Source organism: Neopelma chrysocephalum, unplaced genomic scaffold (assembly GCF_003984885.1).
Source record: "Neopelma chrysocephalum unplaced genomic scaffold, ASM398488v2 Primary Assembly neopelma1_74, whole genome shotgun sequence".
In the NCBI taxonomy this organism is placed as follows: Eukaryota; Metazoa; Chordata; class Aves; order Passeriformes; family Pipridae; genus Neopelma; species Neopelma chrysocephalum.
Window position 1 is genome coordinate 10,447,283 of NW_020897735.1, and position 11,376 is coordinate 10,458,658.

Here is an 11,376-nt window from a genome sequence, read left to right on the forward strand (position 1 = left end):
TTGTTTGGAACCTGAAAACTGTGATCCAACGCATGTATCAATTCATCCGTTTGCACATGGAAATATTGACCAGCTGCCAAGGTTTGAAATTAAAAACCGCAAGCCTGAGCCCTTTCCTGTTGACTTCACTGTGTGCATCTCTGCCATGTTTGGAAACTACAACAATGTCTTGCAGTTCATACAGAGTCTGGAAATGTACAAGATTCTTGGAGCGCAGAAAGTGGTGATCTATAAGAACAACTGCAGCCATCTGATGGAGAAAGTCTTGAAGTTTTATATAGAAGAAGGAACTGTAGAGATAATTCCCTGGCCAATAAACTCACACCTCAAGGTTTCCTCTAAATGGCACTTTTCTATGGATGCAAAAGACATTGGCTACTATGGACAAATCACAGCTCTAAATGACTGTATATACCGTAACATGCAAAGGAGCAAGTTTGTGGTTCTTAATGATGCTGATGAAATAATTCTTCCTCTTAAGCATCCAAACTGGAAAACAATGATGAGCAGCCTTCAGGAACAAAATCCAGGGACTGGCATTTTCCTCTTCGAGAACCATATCTTCCCAGAAACCATCTCTACTCACATGTTCAACATCTCGTCCTGGAATACTGTGCCAGGTGTTAACATATTACAGCATGTTCACAGAGAGCCTGACAGGAAAGATGTTTTCAATCCCAGGAAGATGATAGTTGATCCACAAAAGGTGATTCAGACTTCTGTCCACTCTGTCCTACATGCCTATGGGGACAGTGTGAATGTTCCCATGGATGTTGCCCTCATTTATCACTGTCGGAAGCCCCTTCAAAGAGACCTCCCCAGAGAATCCCTTGTCAGGGATACAGCCTTGTGGAGATACAACTCATCATTAATCATGAATGTTAACAAGGTGCTATCTCAAACCATATTGTAAGTTCAAAAGTGAAACCTCGGTTCTAAGGAGGGAAAGTGGAGAGCCACCCTTATTGTGGGAAGGCAGAGGAGATTGTTTAAAGAGCACATCAAAATGATTTCCACATGAAGGTTACATTTTGCAGTGATTTAGGAAAGTAGCCCTTTTATGTACTGTGTAATTATATATGCATTTGATATGTGAACTGAATCAATGTATCCAGGGAAGAGATTTTCAAAATTGAAAAAATTATTTTGTTCACAAACGGTATTTGAGGCTTCAGTCTACTATTTTTTAATGATATTTATACACGATTGGGAAGTACCTGATGACACTGTTATATGTCTTTGCAGGAAATTGGTGTGATGTAGCTCTTATCAAGGATACATCCCCTTGGAGATACACATCTTTGGGTTTGAAAGTGAACTGTGTTGGCTATGCTACAATTTGAAGTGTAATAATGAAATGTAAAGGTGTTGCCATATGCATTTAATGCTACCTTCTCCCCAGCAAGAAATGCATTGTATGTTTAAATTCTCTAATATTCACAGGGGAAAAAAAGGTCTGTAACTTATGGCCTTTGACACTAGAAAAAAACATCCCACTATGGAACTCATTCAAATGGTAACATCATCGTTTGCGAAGCCCAGCCATGATGATTTTGTTGTAGGAATGATTCAGCTATCAGGTCTGTCTCCAGAAGTAGACAAGGACTCCTGTAAACTACTGGATTTTATCGTTGTGTAATTATCAAATTTCCCAGTACTTTTTTAAAGATTGAATCGTATTTTGAAAATATAATGCTTAGCTTGTGTTTCTCCATTTTACACAAGTTAATGTGTAAGTGACGGTTCAGCGTCAGGGTCGAGTCCGGAGACTTCCCCGAGCACGGTGCGGCACTGCTGAGGTCCTTCTCCTGCACCTGGGCTATCTATGCCGCTCATTCCAGGGATGCGTCTCCCCGGCACACGGCACGTGGACCTGGGTGATCGGCCCGCCCGGGGCCGCCGCGGGCTGGGCAGACCTTGCTCCCCGAAATGCTCCGCCGCTCCGGGACTGGCCGCCGCGTCTCGCCTGGGGCCTCCCTGCCCAACGCCCCGGGGGACCTGGGACGGTAGCGGGCGCGGCCAGAGGCGCAGCGGTGAGGTCACCGCCCGCCCCGGGCTTCCCGCCGCCTCTGGCCGAGTCTCCACTGCCCGCCGGATGGGCCTCCTCGGGCCGCGCTCCGCTGAGGCCGCTGGCAGGGGCTGCTCGCCCGGTGCCGGTGCCAGTGCCGTGTCCGGCGATCCGTGCGGAGGCACCAGCCCGGCTCGATAGTGCGAGCAGCCGCCCCGGGAGCGCCGTGCGGGGGCGGATGGGAACAGCCCCACCCGGACCGCGGCGGGCGGGGGCTCTGCCTGAGGCACGGCCTGGGCGGGAACTTGCGGGGTCTCCCTGGCCGCAGCCGGCGCCGCCTCGCCGGGCGGCAGATGACGGGATCGAGCGCACCTGCCGGGCTCGGCTTAGGGGCGCCTTGCGGCTGCTGCTGTCCGTGCCGCAGAGGTGGCCGGGGAAGGGGCGCGACGGCTCCGGTAGCACCGGCCCACCTCCCGCGGCGGTGCCCGCACGGGGCGCTGGTGGTGGCGGCGCTGCGCGGCCCCCGCTGCGAGCGGCGGGACCGAACGCCGGGAGAGCCCCCGCTCTGCCGTCGCCGTGTGCGCGTGGTCGGCCCGGCGAGACCCGGGTGGGGCTAGGCTGCGGCACCTGCTCGGGTTCCTGCAGCTGGCATCGCTCGCAGGAGAGGCTCGGGAGTTTATTTCCATTCAAGAAATGTAAAATCAGATGGTCGTCAGCTATAGCATTATTTTACGGTACTGGTGCTAACCACTCAATGGTAAGTTAAAGGTACAGATTAAATTGTCCAAACCAGGCTTTTTGAGCCTCCCTCTGAACACATGCCAAGCGTGGACTTTAATTTTGGATTTAAAGCATGCATAACTGCTCTAAAGAGTAGTTCCAGTGTGTGGTGTGGGTTAACTCTGTTAGGCAGCTCAGTTGCTTACCCTTCCCCTTACAGTGGAATGGGGAGAGAATCAGAAGGGCCATTGTGGAAAAATTCATGGGTTGAGATTAGGAGTGTAAGAGGTAAAGCAAAGCTGCGTGCGCAAGCAAAGCAAAATATGGAATCTATTCATTATGTCCCCTTAGCAGGCACATTTCTAGCCATTTCCAGGAAAGCAGAGCTTCATCATGTCTGATGGTAACTTGGAAAGCTACATGTTGTCAGTCACGTGTCTCCTCCTCTCCCCAGCTTTGATTGCTGAGCGTGGCATCATATGGTGTGGGAAGGGCCTTGAACCGGTTTGGTCAGCTGTATCCCCTGCAAGCTTCTTGTGCTGCCCTACTTCTGGGTCAGGAGCCACATGAGAAACAGAGATGGCCTTGACGCTGTGTGAGCACTGCTCAGAGATAGCTAAACAGCAATGTGTTTGAAACACTCAGTTTGGTCACTAAACACAGCATCCTGCTGGCTACCGTGGAGAAAATTAACTCTGGTCCAGCTAAAAAAAATACAGTGTGAAAGACAAAAAGTTGAAATAACAATCTTTTAAATGTCATGCAATTTTGATTTTGCCTGATCATTTTTTTTTCCAGTGGACACAAAGTCTAATTGTTTACCATAGGAGGAGTTTGCTTAGGGATGCACAGCAGATTATCATGGAGAAGTTTATGAGTGTACAGGGAACTGTGTGGTTTGTTAGTTCTAATGGCACAAAATAAGTATATGGCAACACTGTATATTGGTCTGGCTTACCATCTGTGTATTTAGAATAGAAATGGCCAGTTTAGTTTTTTTAAAGCAGTATTTTACAAGGAGTGGAATAATACTGCCTTCAGTTTAATCCTTCAAACCATATGCTCCTGACTTTGGATCTTGTAAGAGAGGAAGGACACCGGTGTGTCAAAGAGTCTTTCTGAAAAATGTAATCTATGAAAAGATTAGCAACAGACAATCTAGATAAAAAGATGGTAAATGATTTGGAATTTTTGTTTAGCACCAGTGGTTTGTGTTGTTACTTTTGACAAAAATCATAAAGTAGAGGATAGAGAATACCTTTTTTCAAAAATAATAAGTTACTAAGGCTGTTTGTTAGTCGTGGGTTTTCATTTAGGCCCTGCATAAACCAAGGCTTAGGCTGTCTATTGTTTCTGTACTACTGAATCTAGTACTTCATATTAGCAACTGAAGCTCTGCAATCACCTCTATCAGTCTGCCCCCTATCCTTACCCTAGATTGGGAAATAAAGTAATAAACTGAGAGTTATCAAAAATTTCACTCAGTGTAAACTTTGTGAAGATACTGAAATGAGCAGCTTAAAAGGTCTTCAGCTGTCTCCATGCAAAGAAAACAAGTTACAAAGGAAGGCCATAATGCAGAGGGCATGTGAGGAAGATAAACAATTGCCAAGAAATGGCTCTTGAACTAAATTAGCACTTGGTTCCACCTTTTAGTAAGGACAGTGTCAGTTGTGGAGGATTAAAGACAGATGACGGAAAAGAAGTTCTGGAAGTAGAAGCTGTACAGCAAAGGTAAAAACAACATCCAGTTGGAAGGCAATACAGAACAATTTCCATTTCAAAATTCTAAGAAGACAGACAAGGTATTGGAAGAATCTATAATGGGAGTTTATTAAATGTGTCGTGAGCATAGTGGTACAATGTGGCTAAAGCATGAATGATTCCTTGGTTTAGGAAGAAAAAAAAGATGATTTAAGTATATGAAAGTTTGTAGGTGCGTTCTTGATCCCATATGAGCTTTGAGAGAAAATTTTAGAAGGACTGTGACAAAAGAAATAAGAAGAAATGTGATTAATTTGAGCAGCCTGATCTACTGAAATATGCCCCTACCTACAGCAGGGAGACTGGAACTAGATGATATTTAGAGGTCCTGTCCAACCCAAGCCATTCTATGATCGTAACTGTGACAAGAGCTCTTTATTATGACCTTGCCGCAGAAGAAAACACATTGTGTAACTGCACTTGGCTAACAAACTGGGCAGATGTATTAATCATTGGCTGATGACAAGCTCAGATGTAACTGCGCAATGTGATACACCTTCAAAAAATATAATCCTGGCATGTATTAAGAAAGAAAATTTCCAACAATGGTGAGGGCTTGTTACTTGTCATGCACAAATGGACAAGGAACAGAGATTTCTAGTCTCCTGTATTGGAGATTAATTGAACCTGGGCCAAGCACGCAGAAGTGACTGGTAAAGGAAGAGTGTTTCTTCTGAGGGGGTTTTAGAACAGCTTGTCTTGCTTAATGAAATAGTAACAAATACAAAGACCGGGAGGTGATATGACTGCAGTCTGTCTGTCAGGGCAGTGGGGAGGAACAAAGCCTGCTTAGGGGGAATACTGCAAAGTAGCCATCGATACCATTAGCTAAATTTAGCATTAAAACAAATTTGTATAATTTGTATCATGTTCTACTTGCATATTAATTGGAATTAAAAGATACAAAATTGGACTTTATTATTCTTTTTATAAAAGAAACCCTTTTAAATATGCTGAAAGCATACTTTTGAAGTTAAAATTTGCCAACTACTCTCTATAGTGAAGAAATGGAATGCTCCTAATTGCACTGACTTTATGTATTTTCTGACTACGTATCTATGCTGTTGATTTCAGGAGGTCAAAATTAATGACTAGTGTTGGGGAAACCATGATTTTCGCTCCTTAAATAACTGCGTATTTCTTTTCTTTAAGATTCTGTGTTCTGGTATGTCTTGAGCTCTAGATTTTGCTCTTTTTCTTTGCTTCTAGAACCTGCTGTTGTTTCAGTACTCTCTCACAGGTTCTCACAGGATCTGTATTTACCTATTGGAACTAGGCCTATAGTGTGTTAGGAAAAAAATGATTGCCCAATAAATACAGATATATGGTATATTTTTTCTAGTTCTTTTTAAGTATGTGTGTGAACTGGGGATACATGGACACGAAAGATTAATTTCCAGAAGGAAACTTAAGTAGCCTTAAGAAAATCATGTATGTTTGATTTGCTTCAACAACTCCACATTCATTTGTAATTTAAATTAAGTTCTTGTGGCACAACTGTATTCATTGCTCAAGAGAAGGAAAACTTGTTTTTCTAGTAGGTGTGGCTGCTGTTACTGACATTAACAGAGCACCAGCTATCTGAAATACAATGTGTCCATAGCTGACTTAGGTGTTGTACCAGGATATTTTTCCCTCGGTATTGTTCTGTATTGAACAATACTTGCAATTTACCTTAAAAATATTTTTTTTATCTGTTTGAAATAAACGATTGGTAGATTATCTCAGCAAAATACCTTAGCAAAAAAATAAACGGAGGACTGAACAGAACTTCACTCAGCTATCTGCTTTAAAAGGTACTTTTTCCTTTCCAGCGTTCACTGTTTAAAACAGTTGAAAAGATGTATTTCTTCTTGTTTATTATCTGCTAGCAAAAGCAGAAGAAAAAAGCAGGTAATAAATTGATTCTGTTATTTAATGTTGACATGTTTTGATATTTCTTTAGTTAAAAACTTTATTCTATAAGACTGAACAATATTTTTAAGTCATAAATAGATAAGACTAAGGAAAAAATGTTAAATGTGACCTCCTCTATGTTGTAAGAATGCTAATTTATATAATAACATCCTTGGAATGAGAATGCTTGGGGGAAACTTTTTGTACTTTAGAATGTTTCATAAAAAGACTTAGAAAATTTGAGTTGTTTTCAGTCACAAATCTCCAGCTGAAAGTCATGTGACAGTAGCAGACTCTTACCATGGATTTGCAGTTCTGATCCTAATTGTAAGAACTTCTGGGGGAAGGACTTCTCCATTTCAGAGACAGAGGAGTCAGTGCTTTCTGCTACTCTTTTTCTGCTTTGCGCCTAGTAGGATACAGTGAGATTTCTGGTGCCCTGTGACTGTTCCAATCTGTAAAGCAGTTTCTTGGTAGCTGGCAAAGGCTGCTGTAAATCATAACCCTTGGCAAATGGGGCATTTTAAGGGGTATGTTGTGATTGTAGTTCTCCTTACTTGGCTTTCTCATGAAAGAGCAGTTGTGAAAATATTTTACATTATTCTGAAGGCATGGACGATTATTTTTTGCCTGTTAGAAACATTTTCTTTGTCTCTGAAACAGCATCACTTTATTTCGTGTTGGCATTTTACCCCGCACTTCTTGCTGGCAGTTGGGGAAACTCTTCTTCCAGTCCAGTTTTCTGATCTGGCATGAATTTGATTAATCTGGGACACTCTTTTTCCAAAGATCCTTGTAATACAAGCAGGCCTTTGAAGAGACTTGCTGTTACTTTACTGTTTATGGATCATATCTCAATGCCTAAAGATGAATTTGTAGAGAAAACTTCAATCTGAGCTCCATTTGCAGAAATTACTGCTTGAGAGTGCCCTGAGCTCCAGTCTGGGCATTAACACTTGCTCAAGATTGTGGCCATGCAGGTACTCAGGGCTGTCTGTCTGTCCCTCCAGCATCAGGAGTGTAAGAGCCGACCGCCAAAATGTTCCAGGAGCTGAGCCAGCATTAAAGCAGTGTGAGGGGGCCCTGATCTCCAGCGAGCATTAATATGTGGTGACCTTTCCTGCATCCCTGCCTTGTACAGTGCTAAGTAGGGTAGAGCTGCCAACTGAGAATAAGTTTAATACCTGCATAGATTTCACCTGTCTACTGCTGGATTGTATGAATTGACCTTCCTCTGTATGTATTGCTTCATCTCTGGTGAACTACAAATTAGGAAATTTATAAATTAGCAATTATATCTGAACCATTGTGTGCAATCCCCAATTAGTATGTTTATTATGAACTTGATTAATTCTATATACATTTAATTTATATATCAGCGTCTTGCTTGTCTGTGAGAAGTCTGGTTGCAAGGATTTTTTTACATAATATACACTGTAGGGGAAACAAAAGTTTTGCTTTGCTTTAAGAATTACTGCCTAATTATTAAATTGGTTATTCTAAAATTTGGATTATAGAAAACATTGATTAATAATAATGATTAATAGTTACTCCTTGTGCTGCTGTATATAGACCTCTGTTATATTCTCCTACAGACCCCTCCATGTACAGAAACTGCTCCACACATCTGACAAATGGAGGCATTCAGAGTGTCACATGCAGTATCAACCATACCATTAAAGATGTGTTCTGTGGCTGACTTTACATAAAGGCACAGTAGCTGGGTCTCTGATTAAGTCAGTGCACAATGATAGAGATTTACCCCCGTCTTATTTGTGAAATTCTTGAGCAATGATCATGAGTCAATATTATCTCATACACTACGTATTTTCTTTTCTGCAGATGTGGCAACATAAAGTACAAGGACAAAGAAATTTACATCCACCTTTAGATAAATTCAGAATGTTGTGTGGCAGGAAAAAATCTTACTTTGCTGCTGCTGTGTGCGTTATTACTCTAACTTCAATGGTCACAGTTTCATATCGTAGATTGCAGAGCCTTTCTCACCAGCCAAAAGTAATTCAAGAAGGTAGCAAATGTAGAGGGGAAATTGCCAATAGCACAATAACACCATTAAAAGGTAACAAAACTTTTATTATATCCCCATACTTTGATGACAGAGAAAGCAAAGTCACTCGTGTGATTGGGATTGTTCACCACGAAGATGTGAAACAACTATACTGCTGGTTCTGCTGTCAGCCCAAAGGAAAGATCTATGTATCAAATGCAAAAATTGATGTTCACTCAGATAGATTTGGATTCCCTTATGGTGCAGCAGATATAGTTTGTTTGGAACCTGAAAACTGTGATCCAACGCATGTATCAATTCATCCGTTTGCACATGGAAATATTGACCAGCTGCCAAGGTTTGAAATTAAAAACCGCAAGCCTGAGCCCTTTCCTGTTGACTTCACTGTGTGCATCTCTGCCATGTTTGGAAACTACAACAATGTCTTGCAGTTCATACAGAGTCTGGAAATGTACAAGATTCTTGGAGCGCAGAAAGTGGTGATCTATAAGAACAACTGCAGCCATCTGATGGAGAAAGTCTTGAAGTTTTATATAGAAGAAGGAACTGTAGAGGTAATTCCCTGGCCAATAAACGCACACCTCAAGGTTTCCTCTAAATGGCACTTCATGCAAGATGGAACACACATTGGCTACTATGGACAAATCACAGCTCTAAATGACTGTATATACCGTAACATGCAAAGGAGCAAGTTTGTGGTTCTTAATGATGCTGATGAAATAATTCTTCCTCTTAAGCATCCAAACTGGAAAACAATGATGAGCAGCCTTCAGGAACAAAATCCAGGGACTGGCATTTTCCTCTTCGAGAACCATATCTTCCCAGAAACCATCTCTACTCACATGTTCAACATCTCGTCCTGGAATACTGTGCCAGGTGTTAACATATTACAGCATGTTCACAGAGAGCCTGACAGGAAAGATGTAATCAATCCCAGGAAGATGATAGTTGATCCACAAAAGGTGATTCAGACTTCTGTCCACTCTGTTCTACATGCCTATGGGGACAGTGTGAATGTTCCCATGGATGTTGCCCTCATTTATCACTGTCGGAAGCCCCTTCAAAGAGACCTCCCCAGAGAATCCCTTGTCAGGGATACAGCCCTGTGGAGATACAACTCATCATTAATCATGAATGTTAACAAGGTGCTATCTCAAACCATATTGTAAGTTCAAAAGTGAAACCTCGGTTCTAAGGAGGGAAAGTGGAGAGCCACCCTTATTGTGGGAAGGCAGAGGAGATTGTTTAAAGAGCACATCAAAATGATTTCCACATGAAGGTTACATTTTGCACTGATTATTTAGGGAATCTACAGCAGAGCCAGGAGTCATTTAATCATACTAAAGTTCAATGTAGATTGCACTGCTGTAAAATGTAAAATTTGTTTTCAGTTAAAAAAATAAATTTAAAAAATCAGTATTTCTCAACTGATTCAAATAATGCAAATTAGTTTTCAACTGTACTAGAAATACAGCTATAGTCATTAGTATTAAACCTAAATTGCTTAATTCTTGCAGTTTGTATGTCACTGGATACAAAATTTGTATGCACCAATTGAGTAAAAGGTAAATAATTGAGCTAGCTCTACATTTCAACTGTAAAAAAATTAACCCCTCATGTTCTTGGAAATAGTGTCTGTTAAAGTGGTGATGTATTGTCACACTAAAAAGCTGTCGGGAGTTTTGCTGATCCCAGTGTCTGTTCAACTGGGTTTTTGAGACGTAAGTTTAAGAAGAGTGATCACTCTAATTACCCACAGCTGTTCTGAATTACTTAAGTGGTAAGTGCTGAATTGTGTTGGAAAGGTTTAAAACAGAGGCAAGGGATACAGCTTGATGTTAAAGAGACTTTTGTGAACTGAAAAGAAGCTATTTCGAGGAGGAAAAAATGGATGGCTGAACAACTATTTATGAAACATATTAGTTTGTTGGGTTTTTTTCTGGGACCTTGAAGCCTCATAAGAAAATGTTTCTTCGTGAAATTTAGGCATGAGTTGCATTTTTTTAGTCCATTATGTGGTGGGTAAGTTGAATTATATTGCTTCCGTGTGTAGGTGTAAGGGTACAGTAGCTGCATCTTTTCCAACCTTTATCTAAAAATAGTGCCAAGTAGTTACTAACTTCTGCTGAAGGGTCAGATGGAAAGCAAAGCAAACAAAAAAACCTCGCTGTAGTTCCACAGTTTCAGTCACATATTTTCTGTTTGATAAGTCCCCAAAGCCGTATGTGCTGCACTGTTGTGGCATTGTATTAGAACATTCATATGAAGGCACATCTGAGGGCAGTCAGTCTGACACTGGTGTCTGACAGAGGGAAGTGTGTGAAAGGTTTGCTTTTTTATATTTCTACACCAGTGTCACTCTTTCATCTCTTCATCTATTTTGTGGTGGCACATACCCTTAAGGAGCTCTGTCAGTAGTAGATTAGTATTATTAGCTAGCAGATGTCCAAGAGGAACTTTACTTAGAGGTCTTCAAGAGACAGTCTTTAAAAAACTATTTGTTAATTGTGTTCGTAATTACTATCTGCTAATAATAATAATAATGGCCAGTCTTCGCAAACGAAGATTTTGGGAAAGGTCTTTTACCTTTCCAGCCTGCGCAATGGATTTTTTTTTTAGGTGAGACACAGCATGCGCTGAACTGAGCCCACCCTTTAATCCTAAGGTTCATCTGCCGGGGCCAAGCAAGCTTGGACAATGGCAGTGAGGTCCTCAGGACGTAGGTTTGTTTAGAGTGACCTTCTCATAGATGGATGGCCTCACAGGGCTAACAAGCTCCATCTGCCTGGGGGACCGGGGAATCGAACCTGGGTCGCAGCGGTGAGAGTGCCGCATCTTAACCACTAGGCCACCAGGGGTCCCACTAGCTGCTACGTTACTGGTTAAAATTTCATTTGTAAAACTAAAAGGGTAGAAGAGCAGTGTAGTGTGTACTGGATGCTTGTCATTGTGGTTTCTG

General features: G+C 41.7%; 3 protein-coding genes across 6 annotated transcripts in view; all 3 read left to right on the plus strand.

Annotated features, from left to right (window-relative positions):
• The window catches only part of RALGPS1 (Ral GEF with PH domain and SH3 binding motif 1), a 98,189-nt gene extending 89,568 nt beyond the window's left edge, over positions 1–8,621 (plus strand). The window contains exon 24 of one of the 2 annotated variants that reach the window (XR_003534935.1): positions 8,509–8,621. The gene's annotated coding sequence lies outside the window, so the exon portion shown is untranslated. The remainder of the gene's footprint in view (positions 1–8,508) is intronic. The other variant, XR_003534934.1, reaches the window with a different exon arrangement.
• Positions 5–1,445, plus strand: LOC113969785 (glycosyltransferase family 92 protein F13G3.3-like; the record flags this gene model as incomplete). The annotated part of the gene is made up of 2 exons (XM_027687944.1): positions 5–909; positions 1,246–1,445. Coding segments are annotated over 2 exons (918 nt in total), but the record flags the coding sequence as incomplete, so codon positions are not given.
• Positions 2,607–10,931, plus strand: LOC113969814. 3 transcript variants are annotated; one of them, XM_027688015.1, is made up of 3 exons: positions 2,781–6,385; positions 7,984–8,070; positions 8,231–10,931. In XM_027688015.1, the coding sequence occupies exons 2-3, from the start codon at positions 8,023–8,025 to the stop codon at positions 9,584–9,586; spliced, it is 1,404 nt and encodes a 467-aa protein (XP_027543816.1). In that variant the 5' UTR covers positions 2,781–6,385; positions 7,984–8,022; the 3' UTR covers positions 9,587–10,931. The 3 variants fall into 3 exon arrangements, with proteins under 3 accessions (XP_027543817.1, XP_027543816.1, XP_027543818.1); XM_027688016.1 differs by lacking the exons at positions 2,781–6,385; positions 7,984–8,070 and adding an exon at positions 2,607–2,765; XM_027688017.1 differs by lacking the exon at positions 7,984–8,070 and having other exon boundaries at positions 2,782–6,288.
• The last annotated feature ends 445 nt before the right edge of the window (positions 10,932–11,376 follow it).